Source organism: Anser cygnoides, chromosome 1, assembly GCF_040182565.1.
Source record: "Anser cygnoides isolate HZ-2024a breed goose chromosome 1, Taihu_goose_T2T_genome, whole genome shotgun sequence".
NCBI classification, from domain to species: Eukaryota; Metazoa; Chordata; class Aves; order Anseriformes; family Anatidae; genus Anser; species Anser cygnoides.
This window is the reverse complement of record NC_089873.1, coordinates 94,562,217-94,585,294: the sequence shown is the minus strand read 5'-3', so window position 1 is coordinate 94,585,294 and position 23,078 is coordinate 94,562,217. Positions and strand designations below refer to the sequence as shown.

The 23,078-nt window shown below is 41.7% G+C and overlaps 1 protein-coding gene and 1 long non-coding RNA gene across 13 annotated transcripts in view; one reads left to right on the top strand and one right to left on the bottom strand.

Moving 5' to 3' along the window:
• Window positions 1–19,057, top strand: part of LOC106038648 (uncharacterized) — a 29,095-nt gene extending 10,038 nt beyond the window's left edge. For 3 of the 11 annotated variants that reach the window (XR_010833873.1, XR_010833872.1, XR_010833877.1), the window contains 8 exons: window positions 5,089–5,182; window positions 8,201–8,267; window positions 10,144–10,265; window positions 10,377–10,503; window positions 11,491–11,590; window positions 14,767–15,260; window positions 18,073–18,827; window positions 18,921–19,057. This is a non-coding gene — a long non-coding RNA (uncharacterized lncRNA). Of the gene's footprint in view, window positions 1–5,088; window positions 5,183–8,200; window positions 8,268–10,143; window positions 10,266–10,376; window positions 10,504–11,490; window positions 11,591–14,766; window positions 15,261–18,072; window positions 18,828–18,901 lie in introns of all 11 variants that reach the window. The other 8 variants (XR_010833880.1, XR_010833881.1, XR_010833876.1 and 5 more) reach the window with 6 other exon arrangements.
• IMPG2 (interphotoreceptor matrix proteoglycan 2) overlaps window positions 16,788–23,078 on the bottom strand; it is a 53,462-nt gene continuing 47,171 nt past the window's right edge. Inside the window, exons 9-14 of one of the 2 annotated variants that reach the window (XR_010833829.1) lie at window positions 22,276–22,495; window positions 20,901–21,111; window positions 18,935–19,123; window positions 18,580–18,774; window positions 17,717–17,796; window positions 16,788–16,847 (exon numbers count right to left, since the gene is read on the bottom strand). Coding sequence is in view for 1 of the 2 variants with exons in the window: in XM_067002828.1 (XP_066858929.1) it covers window positions 16,835–16,847; window positions 17,717–17,796; window positions 18,580–18,778; window positions 18,935–19,123; window positions 20,901–21,111; window positions 22,276–22,495 (912 nt within the window). In the remaining variant the exon portion in view is untranslated. Of the gene's footprint in view, window positions 16,848–17,716; window positions 17,797–18,579; window positions 18,779–18,934; window positions 19,124–20,900; window positions 21,112–22,275; window positions 22,496–23,078 lie in introns of both variants that reach the window. The other variant, XM_067002828.1, reaches the window with a different exon arrangement.

Sequence of the window (23,078 nt, the reverse complement as noted above, 5' to 3'; positions counted from 1 at the left end):
TTTCTTTAAGGTTAGCCAATTCAAAAGACAAAACTGATAAAAGCATATGTGGATCTGAAAGGAGGAGGTTTTTTCACTTTGAATTTGACTCTTTTTTAGCTTATTTCAGTGATTTATTTTACTTTTAAACTTATTTGAGGCAGAATAAATATCTGTCTAAAACCTGATACTCATAATACTGTTAGGGCACCATGAAATATTTTACTGTCACAAATACAGACTGATCTGTGTTTGTCCTATTGCCTTCCCAATAGTCAACAGTGGTCCTTCCTGTATGTTAGACTGCTATGTGTTACCTCAGTCTTTATGAAGAAATCTTTTAGGCTTTCTGAAGTATTTTTGCTTTTGAGTCTTTTATCTTTCTCTTCTATCCCAAAAACTGAAAGTGGAGAGAGAAACAGAATTGGTGAAAAGAAAATAGCATGGGACCTTCTACACAGAAGAAGCCATCTTTAAAACAGGGAAGCTGTAGTAAGTCTACTCCAAAACAAACAAATGAAAAAGACAGATGCTTGTTTTTATTTGTTTAGTTTTTTAAGAAGTGCACTGTTGAAGGAGAAGTCTCACATGTTTTCCCAGTAGCCATAAGGTGTTGCAGTAAAGGCATTAGCTGATCAACTAATACACAGATATGTTGCATTCAAGCTTATGTGTCTTTCAGTCTCACAGTTGCTTAGTCAGATGGCAGTCTATTTTTATCCAAGGTTTGTCACCAGATGGGATAAAGGGGCTCATCTGACTGACAGGAAAGCTTAAATTTTTCCAGGCCTGTCAGGAAAGCATTCTTGTAACAAGGAGAAACCTTGCTATATGCCATTTCCCAAACAGAGGACTGACCAGAGATAAGACTCTTAAGTAAAAGGATCAGCCCTCTTTACTCAGAAGCTACACAAGAATGGTATACCATCTGCTCTCCTGATTGTTCTTAAAGGATAAATGAAAACTGCCATGAAGTTTGGCCAGATTTTCTCCTTCATTCTTTTTAATAAGCTCTTTTGCTGGCATTGCTTTGTAGGTAGTTCAGCATGCAGTTTTTAAAGACAGTTATTAGTTGTACCACTTGCTAGCTTGCTACAAGCTAACATAATGGTTACTGAGACACAAGTTGAAGTACCTAAATATGTAGGTGAACAAAATAAATTGTGGAGAATTTTCTAGATGTAATACAGAAGAGAGGCAATACATACCTAGTACCTGACAGGATCTTTCATAAATCTTTATTTGTACTCCACAATGAAGGCTTAAGGTGTTTCTCTTTGTTTTATGTTTATTGTTGGCCAGCTTTGTAGAGTTTTGCTGAGTTTTAATTTTGCTCATTTATTGAAATTCAGTTGTACAACAACTGTGTGAACCTTCCTAAATACTTCGTTCTGCTTTTCAGCACCCAGAAGAGGCACTAATGTTATCCTTATCTAATTATTAGAGGAGCAGAATTAATAGGTCAGGAAACAGGCATGCAGATCTGAATTGGTTGTCCCATCATGAATGCTTGTAGCCCCGTACTCCTGTTGATTGTAGTGATGAAGAATTGGTGTTGACTGTAGTGGTAAAAGTACTTCAGCCTGACACATGTTTAGAAATTCCTTCACTTAGTAACTTGACCAGGATAACCTAGAAAGACTGTGACAGAGCTAGGGCTGTATCCCAAAACTTCTTACCTAGTTACAAAAGCATTGTGGGCTTTGTTTGCTTGTTTTTAAATGTGAGAAACTTAACATGATTATCAAAACCAAATGTACAAGGTCAGAGGTAAATTCAGAATATGAGAATTGTGTGTGTATATACACATATATAGCTGTGAAAGGGATACAGTTTTCCATATTGTTATGAAGAAGTTAAATTTCCATTTCTTATTTTCTCAGTGGGATTCTTGGGTTTTGGTCATCTGTGGTTTTTTGTTTGTTTGTTTGTTTTGTGGTGTTTTTTGCTTTTTTGTTTTCTTTTAAGGTAGCAGCAACTCTCAAGTTCTTATTTCTTGAATTTGCAGCTGAGCAAGTGAAGTGAATATTTGGCAATACCACCCATGTCTGCTTGCAGGGGTGCAGTGAGGAATCATGATTAAAGGTGGTTCAAAGAGCTGATTTGAAAGGGGACAGGGATACCTGCACAGGCAGCTGTGGGCAAGATGGTTACCAAGTAGGGTAATTACCTTATCAGTACTGTGCTGAATAGTCCTGAGGAGGTGAGGTGAGTATAGAAAGGCCAGTTCTGACTTTGGCTGTCACAGTCAAGAGTATTATAGGACCACAAGGAAAAATGGCCACACTGATAAAGATAGATTCTAGAAATACAAGGAGAAAGAAACAGCAAGTGCAGGCTGGAGAAGAGAGGGACACAAAGATGCTGTGGTCAGCGTCACAACCATGGTATCACTAAAGAAGAAGAATCTGAGCTTATTTTTGGCCATGCTGTCTGTATATAAAAGACTTAAAGAATATCTGAAAAAAATGATAAAGTCAAGTTAGGATACAGAACTCAATAAAAGACCAACTAAAACCTGATTAATTTATTTGTGCATGCTTTGTGTGAATTGCATTCGAGGCATGTGAAAAAATTTTTTCACATGGTAAAATTTTTAAGAAAATTTTTAAGAAGGTAAAATTTTTAAGAGAAGAAGGCCCCTTTGGACCTTACAGAAGTAAGAATCTAATCCACTAGGGAAACTTCCAGCATAATGTGTGTGTGTGTGCGTGCATACGCTAACTTTCAGAAGCTTTGTCCCCTTTGGTCCTTGTTCTTTTCTCCATTTCAGAGAACAGGATGGTGCAAACTTGCTGGCTGTAATAGTGCTGTGTGTGTACAAAGTTATGTTTTTGTACAGGTATTACAGAGAATTTTATGCTCCGTAAACTCGGTTTTATACAAGTGTTTCTGTACCTGTGGCTCGTCAATATCATGGTAAGTGTGTGAAGAACGTAAGCCAGAATTGCTCAAAAGCAGCTGAGGACAGGCAGTGAAGGCTAAAGCAGCTTGTTAGTGCAAATGAGGACAAGAATGAAGTACGCTTGCTTGTGCCAAAAGGCTCTGCTGCCAGATGCCTTCACGAGTGGCCACTGCCTTTTCCCTTGGAGGCTAAATTCAGGTGTCCCTTTTTAGAAAGGGGGGGGAGGCATCTGGGTTTGAGCACTCCAAGTGGGAGTGAGTCTGAGATCTGAGCAACCCTTCCAGAACCAATGCGTGATTAAATGCAGGAAAACTGCTTCTCATTTGTTGTTTGTGTTAAGTTCACCATCTGGTCACTGGATCTTGCTAAACGCCTTTGTATGCAAGATGAAGACGCCCCCGGTTTCAGCCAGCTTCTCCTATTACAGATATATAGCAAGCTGGCCACCTTTTCAGACCTCCTCTTCAGTAATTAATTCAGGCTGTTGAACTTCGGCTGCAACAATGTGATCAATGACAGGCAACTAGATGTCGGGGGTGGGGACAGCCATATTTAAAGTAAAGACACCTGAGATGGGACATGAGAACGTTACATTAGTTATATTCAGTGTACAAGATTTAGTCAAGTCCTATTTTATGAAGAGAGAAAATGAAAAACTATGCATGTAATGTAAGGAATGCAGCTAGAAGTTGAGAAAATTAAAGGAGGGAACAAAGAATCAGAAGCTAAAACAGAAACTGGAGCAGGGAAAATGACTGCCAAGAAACAGAGAATATACTATTAGCTTCCCCCTCTTTTTTTTTTTTTTTTGAGCATTTTCTAGTACATCTGACAGCACTGAAGTCTGCGGTTAGCTAGCTGGCTGGCAGTTGTGTGTCACTGAAAAAAAAATCTGCAGTATTTATTTCACCCTCTTCCCCATACCTGGAGACTGACCTAAAATGATCAACTGTACGCATAAAGTCTAGGCAGACTTGTGTCCATATTTTTGAGTTATTAATGAAAGGGTTCTGCAGTTCTTCATACTTTGACCTCAATAACTGAGAAAGAGGATGTCCTAGCCACAAATTGTGTGTAAACGTGTGTGAAAGTATTTTCCTTTCTCCCACTTTCCTGGTTCTCTGCAGAAAAGGAGAACAGTGGGTTTTGGAGTCTGATTGATTTCCTCAGCTATTTTGATAGCTCAAGGTATTGGTAGAAATCCCAACTAGAGGGCTGTAAGTCAATACTGTAAAATACTGAAGAAACACATTGGTAAATGGTAGTGATGTTCATAAAGATAATATAATAGACTGTGTGGTCTGCCAGGCAGGTATGAAACAAACTGTGCCTTAGGCTGATCACAAAACCACACCTTAGACACATGGGTGGCTGCCATAAAAGGGAAGCTCAACCATCCTTTGTCTCAGCAAGTGTTCCTGGCCACCTTGCCAGCATCAACACTGATAAAGTCATGCTGGCAGCCAGCTGATATGATATAGCTAAAATACTTCTTGGGGCCATGTTTTTTGGCTGGCTTGGGCCCCCTGCTGCAGCTGAGCACCTAGCTCAGTGTAACCTGTGGTCATGCCATGGGCAGCAACAGGAGTGCCTAAGTGGGCACAGGGAGAGAAGACAAAGCAGGGCTTTTTGGTTGGGCTAGCAGCCTGTGGGATTGGGCTTCTGTTACCCAAAGCTCCTACTGCTGTGAATACTGAATGCTTGAGTGATCTGTTTTGTCTGTAGGCCCCACCATAGCTTTGCTGATGGCACTTCTATTGCATGGGCAGTTCCCCAGACTGAGAGTCTTTCTCTGAAGTGAAGATAAAAAAAGCTAGCATCTGGACCTCTCTGATTATAAGGATAGAGACAATTTTCCTTATGTTTTACTACAAAGGTAAAACAAATGATCTCGATCTGGGTCCGATCTTCGTTTATGTTTGCCCAGAAGAATGTTACTGCATCCGTGGTTACAATGTACTCTCCTGCATGGATCACAAGGCTTCTAAGCATTTACTTCAGGGGTCTTTGCACTGCGTGGTGGAACCACTGATGGAGCTCCCATGGATTGTAAGAGCATTTCTCTGACTTCTTGGATGCACGGTCCCAGAGGAGCTGGAATTTTATCTCTTTTTCGGGTGTCAGTCTAGTTTCAGCCAACTAGTAATTACGTTTCATCATGTGTCAAGGGGATGGCAATTTCTTTTTTTCTTTTTTCTGGGCAGGAAGGCCAGATTAGGGCACAACTGACGAAGGGAAGCCATGCGTTTTGACAAGAGACTGGGAAGTTGTTAGGAATAAAAAGGAAGATGTGTGAAGGTAAGGCTCAAATTAAGCAGTCTTGCGTTATGTCTGTGCCACAAAAGCATAGAAGAATCTTAATTGGTAAGTGCCAACCAAATCCCCAAATGGGTTAAGCCTTTCCAACAGTGCCTGTCTGTTCGCTTCTTGTCCCTTTTTGAAGTTCTTGAGTAACTGTTCATGCATTGCACTGAATTTGGGGGCGAGCCCCTGTAGAAACCTTGTGCATTAATTCAGACAGGACTTTGACTGCAGTTCAGAGGCTGTATAATCAACAGCATGCAAGAACTGGAAATGAACCAAGGATTTGTTACGGAGACCCAGACGCACACAGTTTAAACTAGGGCCTGGAGTTTAGTCATTTTGAAATAACGCGAGCTGTTTTCCTTTGTGCGGGGCCAGTTCTGGCCATGGACATTTAGTGACTAAAATGAAGTACTAGTATGTATTTGGAGGAGCATGGATAAGAATTCAAACGTACCTGGGAAAGCACAGAAGATGGGTGAGAAATTTCCCATGGAGAACCTGGACAGCGCACCTAGGCACAGGTAGGCTACATTGTCAGACCAGGGAGCTAGCATGGCTGGTGTACAATGAGAAAAAATAGAATCTGTAGGATGGTATTTCTGGCAGATTCTTGGTTTAACAAAGCTCTCTTAGTTATTTCCTAGCTTTGTCTTATCTGACACATGTTAATCATGCTCATAAAACAGTCAAAAGAGGAATAATAGAAAGGCTTTGGCCTGGATTGCCATGCTTTTGATCTGTAGTGTTCAAAGTGCACATGGGGTAATGAAATTAAGAATACTTACCGTTGATTTTTTTTTTTCAATTAAGAAGCTACAAAACAACAGGTGCAGATTTACCAAGGAAACTTAAGAGATTTCTCTGATGTGATTTGTGCTCTCAGTCATCACGTGATGTGAGAGTAGCTGCATTCAGCCTTGGCCAAAAAAACACTGCTTGCTCCAGGATAAAAATAGAGCTTCAAAGAAGGCAAACGAATTTTCTTCTGACTCTTGCAATCTCAAGCTATTCAGAGAAGTTCCCATATGCCACTAACAAAAATAGGATGTATTAATCAGACAGTAAATTCTGCTGTACAAAAAGTGATTCTCAAATAAGTTGAGAAGAGGAAGCTCAAGGGATATCTGTGTCTGTTTCTATTAAGTTCAAAACTAACAGTTAATGCTTGCAGTTTTCATATAATAAAAAAAATCTCCAGAGTAGCAGGGAGAAATTGGAGCAAGGGAGAGCAAATTTATAAACCAACCAGGTAACTCAAACTCTGACAGTGCTCTTGAATAAGAAAGATGATTCATGCTCAGATGAACTCACTGAGGTGTGGGTGCCAGTTACTTCAGGCTTCCTTGTCAAGGCTGATATGAGGGCTACTAACTGAAATATTTTATAGTACTGCTGTTGTAGCAGTGACAGTCTAAGAACACAAGCAAGATAAAGCTGGGAGGGAGAGAGAATATTGTTATACCTGTTGCTTCAGGAGGGGAAGAAGGGGTGAATAGACAAGATTTCAGTTTGAAAGCCACAAATCCTCCCATTCCCTGAAAAAGTTCATTGCTGGAAATATGGTAGATCATGTTTTAGTTTCTGATAGTGGGTGGTAGTAGTATACTGTGCTCAGCTGTCCTCACTTCTTGCATCGATGGACCAGCTGTACTTGGGGAGACAGGGGAGTGTTCTGGCCCTCTTTGATCTCTCTACTGACAAAGACAGCAAGACTTCCAGTTAGGATGGATTTGGTGTGTGAGACACAAACACCTGTTTATTTTCCATAAAGTAATAAGTCACCAGATGGTAAAGGTTTTTATCCACACTGCTCTAACTGGATTTGTACCAGTAAGTTGGAGGTGAAAGGTACCATATGGTACTGTTAATCCCTGAAGCATTCATTATTCCTAAAATAATTTTCAGCGCCTTGTAGTGTTGACATCTCTCTTTCATTACTGTCTGCGCTTATTTATGTGGATAATGTTCAGATGAAGTGTAACTTGGAGTATTTGGTTTGGGTTCTTTTTATGTGAGTGTTCCTGAGATTCGGTGCCAAGCGGAACATTAATTGCCCTCGGACAGTCAGTTGGGGCTTATGTGAAATGAGTTGGAGGTCTCCTTCCAGTCTCCAGTGGGTGTAAGGACTGTTGCTGGCAGCCTTGGCAGAGAGGCAAACTGCAGATAAGTTTGATAATTTCGGAAGTGATGGGTGTTCCAATGGATACTATCTGATTAATAGTACAAACTATTGTGAACGATGGCCATTGCTTATTGTGACTGCTGGCGAGACCCTACCAGCCTGGAATTAGACTGCTCTGAGTTTCTGGGAGCAGGGCTGACTTGTGATACAGGGAGGAGACTGAAGATTGGACCCTGCTGACTGCTTGGGTGGGTGGCAGTTTTGGCGGGAGATAATAAGAAAAAGATCAGCATCAAGAGAGTTTACCTAGACCATGAGGTTTTGAGACTGGCCCACGATCAGCTCTGAAGCTGTAGGACACTTGTAGAGATTCAATGGCTTGATGTTCTTCAGGCTGGTAGGTGTCCAGAGGGGGATTTCAGCCAGATTGTCGCAGGAAGTACCCTGAAGGCAACACAATGCCTCTAGAACGGTACTGAAGCATGCACGTGTAGTGTGACCACAATGAGGAAAAGTATTCAAGGTGACTGCATGACCACTGAAATGGCTTCTGTTTTGGTACAGATATTGTGCTGGTAGGTGCAAATACTAGTGCCTAAATACAGGCTGTTTGGATGAACAGATCCATCTTCTACAGAATATTTCAACTGCTATTTGCTGATAAGCTATTGAAATATATTAGTAAAAAAATGGAACTAGAAGCTCTCGATTCTTCTGAAACACCTTGTAGCAGGCTTTTCCACAAGTGTTTTAGTATCTGAGTTGACAAGGTGGTTGTTAAAAATGATAGGTTTAAACATTGCAGGCTGATTTAAAGAAATAAATTAAGCTTTTTTTTCTTTTTTCTTGCCCCTTATGTTGACACTTTGAATTTATTCTTTCTTTAGGAAGCAAAGACCATACTAGTTGTTGATGTCTTCTGCAGAGCGGTCGCTCCTGGAACCAGTGTGTAGGGTAAGTGCCTAAAGCTCTCGGCAGCCCTCTGCCCCAAGAGAACAGTTACCAGTCTCTGTGCTTCTGTCTGCTCTGGAGATGCTGCAAGGAGTCATCCTGGTAGCTGCTGCTTTGGTGCCTCTGTCCCTGGCAGGGAGCAGTGTCCAGCACCCTCCCAGCCTTCCCCACCTGGAGAACCGCCTCAGCACAGCTGGGCTGCCGCGTGGTGTGCGGGACCAGGACTTGGCCTCCCTGCTCACGGGAGGGAGTGTGCGGGGGTCTCGCTGAGGGGACACTCCCTGTTGCTTGGGGTGTAGAGAAGCAGGCTGCTGCCTGCTCCTGCAGGATGCCAGTCCCTTCCAGGCTAGCAGTTGCCAGCCCCTCTAGTAGTTGCTGCAGCTGGCCTGATTTCCCACAGCTCTGTCACTAATAAAGGCAGTGGAGCCATCCCTAGTGTTATCCTGCATGCTTCCCTGCAACAGGCCTAGAGCCACAGCCTGGCTCAGTGCTGGAAGCAGCCTGAGTGGCATTACAGTCTGTGTACAATAGCTTAAACAAGATGACAAATTTGCCTTCACTGAACTTCAGTCTGTGCTACCTCGCACAGGACCTTGATCTGTAGACCACTGGCCTGAGTCCCAGCTAAGCTAAGTCTTCCCTTTTGTTATGATGTTGCCTGTGGTCTGCATGTGGTGTGGTAACCTTGCAGAACTGACAGTTGCTTGGCAGCCTGCAATTGCTTCTGGCTTTCCTGACGGTGTTGAGAACCACAAATGTCTGTATGGTATTTTGAGGGCAGCTGCAGATGAGATTTAGTCAGTTGGAGGTCAACCAAAAACTTTGTAACTACAGCAGGCCGATATGTCGCTTCTCTATAAGCCTATATACGTGGTTAATTTGGTTACCCTTTGGTGCCATAACTGCAGAGGAAGTGTAGCATCTCTGCCCCACATCAGGAGGTATAGAGGTATGGACTGTGGGCTTGCCCTTGAACTGGAATGAATACAAGAAGGGCTTTGTACATCCAGCATCTTAAATAGCTGTCGATAAATCTGCCCTGTGTCTTAGTGAGATCCTTTGCTGCATTGCTTTGGAAAAAGCTCTTGTAATATTTTATTAAAGAAAAATTGAAAATGAAGACATGACTGGGCTGATAGGAAGATATTCTGTTCTCAGCCTCTGAATAAAGCAAGCTTGAATTCAGAGTGGTATCTGGAAGCTGCTACTAATAAAAGTTTTGAGATAGTGGCATACAGGGTTGGGGTTGAGCAGTAGGTGTCTGAGTATTGCGTAATTATTAATAAGGAGCAAGAAAAATAGAAAAGCTCATTATGGAAATTAGAGGACAGCCTGTATTACGGAAAGAAAGAAAAAAAGTGTTTTCTTTTTCTTTACATCTTAGTGGAAAAAATGTGGAAAGGTAGAGAGATTTCAAATTGTGACTATTGGCACCAGCAAGGAACTTGAGTGCTCTTCCCCTCAGCCCTCCCTCCCCCAGTTTGAAGGTATTCTTTGGCTTGGCTCTAGTTCATTCCATAGTTCATTTCAGAGGTTAGATTTTTAACTCTGGTTTTACCATGTTCTGTGTGTGGAAGACCAGAGCAGATGTTTCACTGCACATGCCAAACAGAGACAGAGTTGAAACGAGTATTTCCTAGAGCACCTTGTGTCCTCCAGAGCAAATGTCCCTGCAGGCTTCTTCTGAAGTTGGAGGAATTGTGCTCCTGTCACTGCTATTGTGAAAACACATCTGGCATTTCTCCTATCCCTAGAAATTGTCTTTAAAAGAAAGCAGGGGTGGATTTGGGGGACAGGGGAGTGAACAGGGCTACTTTGCTTTCTGCTGCAGCATTCCTAAGGCTGCAGTTTCACTTAGGCTTTTGTTTCTGATTTGCAGTTGCTGTCCCAGACATAGCCAAGCTTCGTCTTTTGTCTGTTTTTCTTCCATTCTTTCGTCCCTTCCTCTTGCCCTCTCAGAAGCATCCTGAAGTGAGATCCAGTGGACACGGATGTAGAACAGTAAGTATCACTGTTGCAAGTGGGCTGGGTTGAACACTTCTTTAGTTAGAACCAAGTTCTAGATCAGGCCCCTCCAAGCTGAAGCCCTGTGCTATTTTTTCCACTAACTAGGGGGAAGAAAGCTCGCAATGGCAAGGCGTTGAAGCAAGTGCTGTGTAGGCAGCAGAAGTCCTGAAATGATCAAGTAACTCCACCTGTGTGAGACAGTTGATGGTCTTAGAGAATCCCATCCAAATAGGTAATTGTATTTTGCTGTACCAACTCTGTTTTTCAGAATGAATGGCATGTGGTTTTCTAGTGTGGTCTGACATTTAAAGCTGGATAAATACTTCTTGGTTTTCAAATTTGGTCCTCAAATGTGTCCTCCATTTGCTGACTGGACTTGGCTAGATTTAAGGGTTCCCATTTCCCAGAGCAGAATGAGGACTGTGTGCAACCCTGTGGACAACATCCTGCTACAGACTGAGTTAACTGGAGGTGTTTTGAAAAATGTTCACGAGAGATTCATATGGAGGCTGACTGGGGTCGGACAATTCACATCTTTGGTTTTCTATATCACAGGAATGAATCTCTCTTCTATTTTTTTTGTGTTTTCTTGTGGGTGTTCCCTGCCTCCCCCATGATCTGCCAGCTCAAGTTTTTCATTTTATAAAATCATCTGCTTTTTGCACACAAATAACTCAACAATGGGAAGTTTTGTTATATGTTTATGGAACATACCGGTCAGCATAGCTCATCAGGTTTTTAGATCATGATGTGGAACACTGTTTGCAATGCTGCATCTGGAGAGGAACAGCTGATGGCTTACAAGACTGTTAGCAGACTGCTGAGGGCACTTGATACGAGACAGTTCTTAAATAGGTGCTGAGCAGTGAAACTGCAGAACCTCTGCTCTACTCAGTTGTGCACACCCCTCACCGATATTTCAGAAGTAAAATTTTGGCCTTGTCCAGTTAGCCTCCTTTGCCAGGTACATGTCTGGTGGTTCATCCTTCCTTCCTGCTTATCCCTGGATGTGGCAGCTGCAGGCTGCAGAGAGTTCTTCCCTCCCCTTTGCAAATCAATATTACGTACACTTAGCCAGGAGCAGCTTACTGACTGGAATGTGTATCAAACTATAGCAATTACAGGATAATTCTCTTCTTCCTTATATAGAAAACAAGTAAAATGAATAACCTTAATTTACTGCATAGCTCCTAACCCTTCTTTCTTCCTTCTTTCCAAGCCAAACGATCCCTTTCTGGAGACTGGTTTGTGCTGCCTGAAAACTGTGGACTGGTTCTCTACTTCGAATTCCTTACCAAGAACTTCATTTTTCTTGGGAGGTGAGTGCAATGCTCTTCTGTGGTTTGCCCTTTTAAAAAGTCAATGGAGTCATGTGGTGTCTTAACAGATGGCCCCAAACCACTGAACATCAGCCTGCTCAAAGTCACCAGCCCACCAGTTCTGTGTTCTGTTAGCTCAGTGTATTCGGTGTTGGCATTAGCCATGACAGCTCCCATCAGGAGCTGTGTGCATAATGCAGGAGATTGGATTCTTCTGAAAGGTCGGTCTCTGCGTGTGTGAGGCTCACAGTCGTGTTTACTGCAAGCACTGGGAGGGTATTTCACTGTGGGCTGGGTTGTTGGTTTGCTATCTGTAACACGGGCAAGTACGAGCTGACATAATAGATGCTGGTGTGGTGCGGAGAAGGGTAGAGCAAGAACTCCTGGAGGAGCTCTCTAGAACCATGCTGTATTGCCACCAAGGCTGGTTGTGGGTTTCCATGCGTGCTTAAGAGGAGGTGATGGAAAGCAAATCCTAAAAAGGTAGTTGTGGGAAGGTGGGGTGGTAGTGGTTGTTTTGTTGGTTTTAAGCAGAAGTTTAGGAAACAACACACACACGCACAAAACCACTGTGCAGCAATCTCTGTTTTACTGAGGAAACTTAAAAAGCATTTTTGTGGATCAAAGACCTCTAATGCTCCACGCTGGAGATCAGGAAGGGAACAGCAGCCCCTCCCTAACCGAGCAGATGATTGGAACTGTGAAGGGCAAAGCACAGCCAGCAGTTACCTGTATCTCAGGCTAGGAGACTGGAACCCTGCGCTGCTATTGGAAGTGCTTTGCATTCCCCTTCCTCTCTGGGATGAGAGATCATTTTATCACTGCATAATCCTCTTTTAGGTGGAGGTGAGTGAATTCCCTTGGAGCTCTTTTCCCTGACTGGGTGGAGGTCTTTCAGTCTTGGGACTGCTTGTACACTCTGCTGAGAGACTGCCCCTTCCCTTGCCCTCTTTCATCCAGTCACATGCCCACACGACTGCATAAAGTCTTGATGTATGGCCGTATCCATTGTTGTTGCTGCTTTCATTTTTGTTCAAACTAGGTCAGCCTTTCCAGAAAGGCATAGTTTCCCCATCTGGTAATCAGCTGTGGAGATGCAATCACAACTCCAGTTAACACTAACTCTGATTTGTGTTTAATATAAGACTTTTGGCTAACATTTCAGCCTTCTATGATTCAAGACAGATTGTATTTGTTGTTTTGATTGTATAAATGAGACCTGGTGAGGGGATCTCCTGAAAAAAAAAAAAAGGCAGGCTTTAACTGTAGCTGACTGCAACTTATATCTTTAATAAATACGTTAACGTAGTCATTAGATGTGCTAACAGTAGAATTGATTTAAAAAATCAATTGGCATGTGTACAACAAAATTCCAGTACTAGGGGCATTTTTCATTCTGAAAGAGTGAGTTTTCCTGTGTTTTCAATGCAACACGAAGACAGATCTCAACGAAGAGCACACGTTTTGAAATGCTGTTGAGCTGGCTCCTGAACAGCCGTAGCACCTCAGGCGAGCTGTTACTTTGAGTCCTGCAGCCTGCTGGCATCCTCCAGCCAGAGCTGCCTGCCTGCTGAAAGTGTTTCTTCCTGCAAAGTGTCATGGGTGAACCAGCAAGGAGGGTGAGAGGCAGCAGGGGGGGAGTCCAAGAGGACAGGAACTGAACTAAAATTCCTGGAGCCATTAATAATCTGGAGCAGGGGAGCCAACTAGTGTTGAATGTGGCAAAACAAAGTTTCCCAGCTTGGACTGACAGACAAAAAAAAATTCCTTTCCTGGCCCAGAAATAGCTTTGGATTTGTTGATTTATTTTTATTTTTTTCATTTGAAAAACCAAAGCAAATAGATGGATATTATGTAGAACATAAGGCTTCTGTTCTCAACCTGGATCAAGCAGTGAAAAGATAACACAGCAATGCTGCTGATGTTATAGGACATTTTGAGTAGAAAAAGTACCATGAAACTTCTGTGTGTAACTATTAATATTTAAATGGCAATAATGCTGTGTTGGATTTCACCTGCTGTACAAAGTCAGTTTGTGTCTGTCCTAGAGTGCTTACAGATACAAATTGGCATTGCTGAGTGTTGTCACTTCGAGTTTTCACAGGATGAGCTGTCAGTCACTGCTCTGGAGCTGTAGCACCATGGCATCCCTGCTGTCCACAGACCCTGTGTGGAGGAGTCGCCCCGTGCTCCCTCTGCTGCCTCTCACATCAAGGACCGATTCAGCAGCTCTGACCAGGAACCTGAGTGAAAGCCTAAATTGTTAAAGGCTGAGTTGTACCCAGTGTTTTTTGCAGTACAGGGCAGCGTGGTTCAAATCGTATTGTTACATGTTTGAGAGCCTCTGTTAAAGGGGCAGTTGACAGTGTCTTTCAGGGCCTCATTTTCACCTCTTTCAACCTTGGGGGTGGCAAGCAAGCAATCAGACAGACCTGTCAGTGTTCAGCAAACAGTACTGCTTTTGTAGGTGTTCTCAAATTAACCCGTGGTTCAAACCTGTGCTTTTTACTTGAAACAAGTGAAAAACTGCATCTTGACTGTTAACAAGTACTGGTAGATGTATATAGAGAGCATGATTTGGTTTTTATTAGGATATTTAGCGTTTTTTCATTAAGTCCTTCTTGCATATTGTAAGACGCATCCTCAAACAAAGTTTATGTGAAGATGTTTGGAGGAGGGGTCAGTTTTTTTAAGACATCAAGATCACCGAAGTAACAGCACATTTTGATTCTTTGATTAGAGCCAAAACAGCCTCAAAATGGGCAAAGAGCATTAATAGAAAGCAAAGCACTCAGTTGCATGCTTTCCAGCATGAATTTTCAGAATATAACCATGCAAGTGATAAAGAACTACACTTGGCACATGTGCTAAAAATGAGTTCAACAGCTCAACCCAATTCATTAAAAAAAGAAAACTAAAACCTTTCTGATACTACATTCATGTGTCCATGGCTAAGGTAGATTTCTTCATATCAAATAGTTTCTACATGAATTTTCTAGAAAAAAAATATTTTGGAAATTGTATTTTATTGTAGTGAAAATAAGATAGCATTATGTTTACATGTATACACACAAAAAGGAACAATTCACTGTATATACAATGAAATGCCTCGTGCTCAGTGTAACCAAGAATATCCTCAGCTTGTGCCCAGCAAATATCCAAATACCTTTTAACAGGTGCCTGGTCCCAGCTGCTGTACACAGCTTAGCAGAGGCAGCGCAGAAGCTCCCCAGGCCAACAGCCCAGCTGCACAGAAGTGTACCCCGAGCCTGTCATCTCCCCCCGCTGTGCAGTGGTGGTGACCACAAGGCTTCAGTGCCCCAGGACGGCTCACCTGTGCCCCTGCAAGAGCGGGGCTGTGCCTTACAAAGTCCAGACCTGTGCTGCGCTGCTCTAAGAGCCCAGGGTCACACAGCACAAGGTAACCTCTGGCTGATAACATCACGTCCCAACAACATTAAGCTGCACTGTATTGCTTTCAGCTGTCTGGTGTTATTTGGACTTACAGTGGTTTACGTAAGCATTTGTTTGACAGATTCATGGCTCTGATGACCATCCCTGCTACTCAAGGCAAGAAGACACTATGCAAAAGATCCAGCAAGGTTCTCCAGAAGAGGTAGAGGAATCGCACTGAAATCTTTACTGGGTTAGATACGTAGCCTCTAGACAAGTAAGTAATTCTCAATATTGTAGAATTTTAAGTAGTATCATTTGGCTGTTGGCACACGTGGGCTGAGAACTATACATGATTATCTTGGTAAAGATAACAATTACCTTGGCCTTGTTTGTAGGTAGAGGCTGATGTGAGACTGTTTGTGCCCTGATCCTGACTGCTATGTTAATGCTTTAACAACAGATACGGTGACTGAGCAGAGGTCCCACATACCTTAACATGCAGTCAAAACTCGTCTTAACTTCAAGATAAAATTCAGTTTCTGTACCTCAGGATGCACCCCACTATCAATTCAGCTATTTTAAAATGCTTGAGGCTGGCTGCTCCTGCTGGAGAAATTCTACCCTGGCTTCCACAAAGCTGAGATTACTGGGGCTGGGTTTTTTTTTTGTTTGTTTTTCCCCATAAAAACATATTGCCATCTACCAAATATGCGTCCATTTAAATACCACAGCCTGATTCGGAAACACAGCTCATGGCAGGCTATTGCCCAGTTCAGTAAAGAAAATTTAAATATTAGTTGGCTGAATTCAACACTGAGTAAATACTAAATATGATTTTTAAGAAGATGGACACCAGTGCCACTAGTATTTCATCATTAAACTATTAATCTTTCTACCCTCTAATTAAATGCACTCTGAAAATAAGCTGTCAGGGAAATAAATAACAGATAAACAACTCATATTAACAACGAATTGTCTATGTACAAAAAAATTCAATGTTAGTCACTTAAGCTTTACAGAATATTGGTATAATAGAAGCCCTTTTGCGCTCCAGCTTGTGTCTGTGTCAGGACCAGCTGGAGAGCCAACTATCTTGACTTAATAACACGGTGTTGCAGAATTACAGCCCTGCCTTGCTCAGGCACCAGATGTGGTGACTAAACATCAGCGGTGATGCTTAGTGTTGGGGGAGAACCTTCCAGAGAGCTGCAGGCTCAGTTCTGGGTTCTGTTTTGCCAATGCCAGCTGACAAAAATTAAAGCAGGCAGCCATAGAAAATAACACCCTTTCCAGTGAGGTTAGGGTTGTATTTATAACAGGAATGCTTTAGAATAACGCTGACACCATTTTATTGTGGTGGTTCTCTCCTACAAACCATTCATGTGCAAATCAAAGAGTTCTTCCCACTAGTGCTTTATACCTGTACAATTGCTACAGGAGACTCCAGTGAAGGGGATAAATGCCAGACAGGAATTGTAAGGGTGAATTTTATTTTTAGTTTGTGCATGTATCTTCTTTTTTCTGAGGTTTTTGTTTTTGGTTTTTTTTTTTGGATTGGTATACAAACTCTCACTGTCCATTTCAGAGTTAATGAAAAATGAACTTTCATAACCTCTGCCACTTCAGATCACCTCTTAAAAATGTCACTTTACGCAGAAAAGCCAGAGGTAATTGAGATAAACAGACATCTGTACATTTCAGCCATTCATTTAGAAAACATCTGTATCCATCCATGCAATGTTAAGACTATAAGTAACTTTGCAGTTACATCTGAGCCCATTGCTATGGCAACAAGGTAGTCTTTATCTCCCACATGCTTTCTACTGATTCCTTTTTTTTTTTTTTTTCTTAAAGCAGCTTCCTGAAATGAAAAACAGAGAAGCAATGATTAAGTTAGTCTCTTTCAAACTTTGGATTCAAGGCTTATATGAGGCAGCCCTTTCTACTTTCCAGCTGTGGAAAATTTAGAAGCTGATCTGTCTCAAGATGAAAAAATGAACACTGACATGGAAAAATGTGAACTGCAGTTATTTTCAATTAAAAAAGTGGAGTTGGTGATCTTGGAACACAAGGTTTTTGCTACTGCAGTTAATTTTAATCTGATCCCAAGGAATTGTACTGCAGTATCTTTCAAACTAACAGAGCTATCTGTAATTTGCTGTTTGCTACAGTGAGAAAACAGTTCAGTTCTGTGATAGCCTTTTCCATGCTTAACTTGCATCAAAACGCACAGCTCAGCTTGGCTAACTGTTTGGAACTGTAAGCTCTTTATTCTGATAATGTCTCCACAATATCAAACAGTACTGTGCTAGTGACCTGCTGGTTTTTGGTTAGCTGACAAGTCTTGAGCATGGAAGATCAATTAATATGCAATTAATTTTTAAATTTCTATTTAAATATAACACCAGGTAATATTAACGATGCTAAAAGCGTTAAGAAGGTTTTATTTGTACTTTAAGGACCTAGTTGATGTCAGTCAGTGCTTCCCTGACACCCATTAACTTTGGAATTCCTCTTCAGTACTTTTAACGTAGCTGCTGGGGATACCTACTTTTGACAGTGATTATTTTAGGTGCTCTAGAAGGGTCAAACCTCTTCAGCAACAATGCTGAAATCTTAACTTCTAGTGCCCTAGCATTTCTAGACCCTTCATACGAAGAATATAGCGATGTAGTGAAGGTTTCGTGAGAAAATGTTAAAGGAATTAGCCAGACAAGATATTTCACTCACATTTGATGCTGCCGAACAAACTCTGCAAACTGACGGTCTTTAGCGTAGAGCTCTATAATTCGAATTCTGTCCTGAATTTCCTAGAATACAAGGAAGACAAATTTAGGTACATAACAGAAATTAGAATACTACTGAAATAACTGAGTTCTTTTTCTTGGAAAATGAAACTCATATGCTTTGCTATTTCAATAAGACCTTGAAATGGGGCAGTCCAGGACTAAAATTCTTTATGCTATTTTTAAAACTGAAGCACTTCATTTTTGGAGTCCAGTAATACTTAACTGTTAAATCAAAACCAGGGCTTGGAGAGAATGGGGCATTTAAAAGGCTTTAACAAAACCATTTCTCTCTCATAGATACTTTCCCTACACTCAAGCTGGATTCACACCTCTCACCATTGCTTAAGGATTTGCGGTTAGCTCATGGATGTAAATCCCTTCTCCTCAGCCTGCTAGAGCAAACGCTGGATACCATGTATACAACAAAGAAGGAGAACAATATGATCTAACTCACAGGTCATAGAAAGACCTAAGCTTCAAAACCCCTCTATTAAAGGCCTGGAGGCTCCGGATTTTCACCATCTCACTGCAACTGTCTTACATGTGGCAGTTGGCATTAAAAGCTAAACGCTGTGTCTAGCACTAAAGCAAACCACCCCAGTCCTCATGCAGCTACTTAGGCAGTCAGCTCTGTTATCATGTGAAATTCATTACTCGTCCGAGCACACCCGTTCCTTTCCATATACTTAATAGCAAGCAGGGCAAGAAAGCCTTTCTCTCTCCTCCTATATAGTTGCAGCAGCCATAGTTGTGACTTATTTAGCTATTGTATGTCTATGCCAGTGTAAAAGCAATGTCACTTACCTCCTTAGTAAGCTCACTGTTTTCATAAATGTGCCTTATCTCTTCACTGCTGTAGTCGGTGGATGTCTCTGCGCTGGTTGAACTGTAGGATGTTAGCTGAGGGTATCTGCGGTAGTAGTGGCTGTAGCCAGTCGTATCACTTTCATACATAGGGTTGTACTTAACTGCATTCTCAATGGACGAGAGGCTGTCACCCTGCCTGGGGGAACGACAAACAAACCATGAGCTCTGCAGCCTGGCATTTGGAGGTACGTATACATACAGCCTGTTGCTTGTCAGTGACATGCTAAGACTTACGATAGAATTATCCTCGTGGTGACAGCTGTCCTTGAAAATATTAGGTGGTGTCACTTACCCCTGAGAGTCCTCGGTGTCGCTCTTCGTGTATTGGTCTCGAAGGGTCCTGGCCAAGAAGAAGATGACAGCAGATGCCACAAGAAGGAACCCTGCCACAGAAGCAATGGCGATACCCACAACCAGTGGTTCAGACACATACTCCTCACAGTGCTCCCCTCTATACCACCAGTTCTCTCCTACACGACACCTGCAAAAAGGAAACACTGGGAAATCAGACACCAGCAAAGACTCTGACTTCAGTTAACATAGGTGTATTTAACTTCGTCTTATGACAGTGCCTCAGTTATCTTAAAAAATATATTTGTATGTTTAAGCACTAACATTTTATTATTATTACTATTGTGAACAGCCTTTTTTGTTACTGAGGATTTTAGTGGAGAGAGGTAGAACAAAAAGGATAAAGCGTTAGTGATGGCAAAAAGCCTCTATTTTTTGCTATTTAGAGGATCCTGCAACGTGTTAAAACTGTAAGGTGTTTAGACCAAGTAAAAAGTTAGGCAGTGATAGAGCCTTGCACATGATGTAGCAAACACTGTAAATGTAGTCTTAATGATATTGTAATGCAAATACACAGGAAGGTATGTTAATGAGCAGAACATTTATTGTATGTAAACTCCACAGTGATTAAATACACAATGACTAGAAAAAGGGGTGTGCCTAGAAGTGTATCTTTGCGGCTGCTCCCCTAATCAGCATTTGCTATTTATGCCTTGCCATGGTACTGAATATGACAGCTGTAGCTAATACCACCTTTAAACATACCAGTACAAATAATATAGCTGCATTACACGTGTTGGGGCCTTTTTGCTATAAAAAAAAATATCAAGGAATTGCAATGTATTACAAGCACTCACAGTACTGAGCCTTATTAATACTACACATTAGTAAATTAAGTCTTTTGACATATATATCTAAGAGTTTACTAAATTAGTAACCAGCATTTGAACTTCTTCAAAACACTTTTTTCAAAAAAATACTCTACAAATATTTTTCAAAATATTTTTCAAAAATACTGGCCAGAGCATGCTTGAGCTCAGATATTTGTGTCATATTGATCTATTATACAAATATGATAAAATTTATACTACATCTTTGAAAGTATCCATCCTCATAGCATTAAAAAACATTATATTGTTTTCCTGGTAGAAGCCAGGACCGTAACATTGACTTTAAAAGTTAGAAGTAAGCCTAAAAAAAAGGGACCTGAACTAACATAAACAATAACCAGTAGTAGTTATCATTCCTTTTTTGTAATAATTTTCCAACCTTTTGTGGAGGGCTGTACTTAGTTTCTAAAAATAGACTGTTACATTGCTGGAAAGGGAAAAAAATAAGTGCAGTATTGGAGTGCACATCAATTGATCTGTGTCTTGTAGTAAGTCATTTCAACTACCTGTAAAATATAGGCATCCTATTTAAACACATCCGTATCCTAAAAAGCACAAAATTTAAACCAGGGGGGCTGTGTCTTGAAACCACACGTTTTTTCTCAAGTTGCCAATGCTTTACTTTTACGACGTTTTTCTTAACTAAAAACACCATTTTTAATACATTTATGCTATATAAGGATGCTTTTCAAATCTGAATTTTTGCAACGGAGTCAACTCATACATGCTTTATGACATTATCTAACACTTTGCTACTTAAGGAAACTGCCAGAGAGAAGTTCTGTCTCAAAAGGTCAATGAAGGTGATGTTAACAACTGAATACATTCCATTGTTACTATTTTCCCTAGAAAGTTTTGCTGACTGGCATTTCTGTTCTACTAAATACATTTGTTACTGTCTCATTTCCAAACTTCACATAAGCAAACTAACCCTTCAGCAGCATCACATGAATGATAACCATTGGCATCTCACCTGTTAACGCATTACCTTTGGGAATTTTGCACAACTCCCATGGAGGGCTAAGAGAGGCGGCAGCACGGCTTTGCCACGGGTCAAACAGAAGGATGACGACCTACCTGCAAATGGCGCCTTGCCCGGGGCTGATGTCACACTTGCCATCATTCAGGCAGAAGTTTGGCTGCAGATCACAAATGCTGTTGCACGGCAGCCCATCGATGCTCAGGTAGCCGGGATTGCAGACACACTCAGCCTCCCCATTCCAGCGATTCACCAAACACTCGGAGAACTCATTGCAGGCCTGGAATTTGCAGGGATCTGCTTGCTCACCTGAGAACACACGAAGCAGAAAACGTTAATAGTCGATGAGAGAGTTAACTGAGGCAAAGCACCATTGCCATTTTCTCTAATGACCTCCTGGTTAAAATAATCTGCAGAAACCCAGCGTGTCTTTCCCAAGTCTCAAAGGGTTCTGCTAAGGTGAACAAGCGCTACGAAGTGTTCCTGTCTGCGCAGCGCATGTGAATGGTATGGCTAAGACCACCCAGCAAGCCAATTGAAAAAGCAAGCATAAAATGTTCTTTTTCTTACTGGAACAGGCAGTACCACAGATGTTCTCTGTCTGCTGGAACTGTATTTTGCAAATGAATAAAACACAGTTGATCTCCAGTATTTCTTCTTACAGAAAACCTAGGCAGCACACAGGGAAGGGCAAGGGGACTTGGGACACAACGCCCACTGGGAGGTGATTTGCCTTTGTCTGCAATGAACACAGGCTTGTAGCATTTGTGACATATCAAGCTTGAGAGGGCTGACATACAATTAAATGATCAATATCAGAAGATTTTTCATGCTAAAAATGACCATCTTCATAACAGAGCTACCCCAGAAGGACAGCTACCACTTGCCATCAGCTCAGCACTGTTATTTTCCTTAACTTTACAATAGGAAGTATTTCCAGGTTGCTTATATGGTAAACTGCTGGCTAACTTGGGCAGCAAAGAAACTTCCCTGTACCAGAAGAGTAAATTAAGAGGGCCAGTAATGTTTTACTGCAATCAAGCCCTGACCACAAGAATAAGGCAGCATCAGTGCAGACTCCTCACAGCTAAACGGGCTGCCACCTGTGGGAATAGTCCCATGGAGCAACTCCAAACCATACATGAAGATAAACTCAAGAGAGAAGGGCACCACTGCTCTTGCTGACCAATCTTCCTCCAACTCCTCAGTGAAAGCATAGTGACAATTACATAAACAAGTTTTGTTCCCATATTTCTATACAGGCCCCCCTACAGTTTGCTCAGTCCATGTCCCATTTTGCTTTTCGTATCTTCAGTCCCTTAACAGGCTTTTGTTTGTGTACTTTAACTCTGTGAAAGTCTGTCCTAAATTCCAGTGGGTGATCTCTGAGCTGCCGGGATCCTGAGTAAGTTCTTAAAGCAGAAGTTGCTCTAAATCCCTTGCCCCAAAACTGCATTTTTCTGCCATCCTTACCTGATTCCACATCCAGGGAATATTTATCAATGGCCAGGTTCATGGTGTGATACGCAGTGTTGCAGAAGTCTTCCAGGATCATGTACACAGCATTGGTGACATTCCGAGGCACGGGTTTGGCAAATTTCATTCGACTGTTCACCACAATGCTGCCATTTCTGAAGTTCAGGATTTCCAGATTCTGGAAGCCCGTTAGGTTTGACTGAAGGTACGGAACCAGCTGTGGCACAGGGACAAGGACAGAAAAACTGAAACTTCAAATCTCTGCTCAAGCCAGTTGCACTGGTATTACATCAGGCAGCAGGGATCTGAATTGGTTTATCCAAATCCCACAGTAAGGGTATTAAAACTTTTCCCAAATACCAATTTGCAGATGGTTTCTTAGTCTACAATTTATATTCACAGTTCTTGGGACACACACGGTACTCTCCTTGCTCTAAGCACCAGGCATACTTGTCATTTCAAAGGGTATTTCTGTCAAGCCCCTTCCCCTTCTGTCTCTCTTCTTTGCTCCCTCCATCTCCCATAGCAAAATATTAATTTCAGTCAGGAGATGGGAACTGACAGGTTAAAATTTGGTAATTGTTGCTGTATTACTCCTTTGAAGCTTAGCTAGCTATTGGCTTTTTAAGAGATCAGTCAAACTGCCTCTTAGGGTGGGTTGAACATGTTGCAGAAAGGTTATCTCCTGACAGTCCCAATTTATTTACTTCTCTTTCCCCATAGACTAAATCCAGAGCACTCCAGAGGCAACTGAAGGGAATGTTGTACTGACTTCAGCTACACTGCTGTATCTACTGACA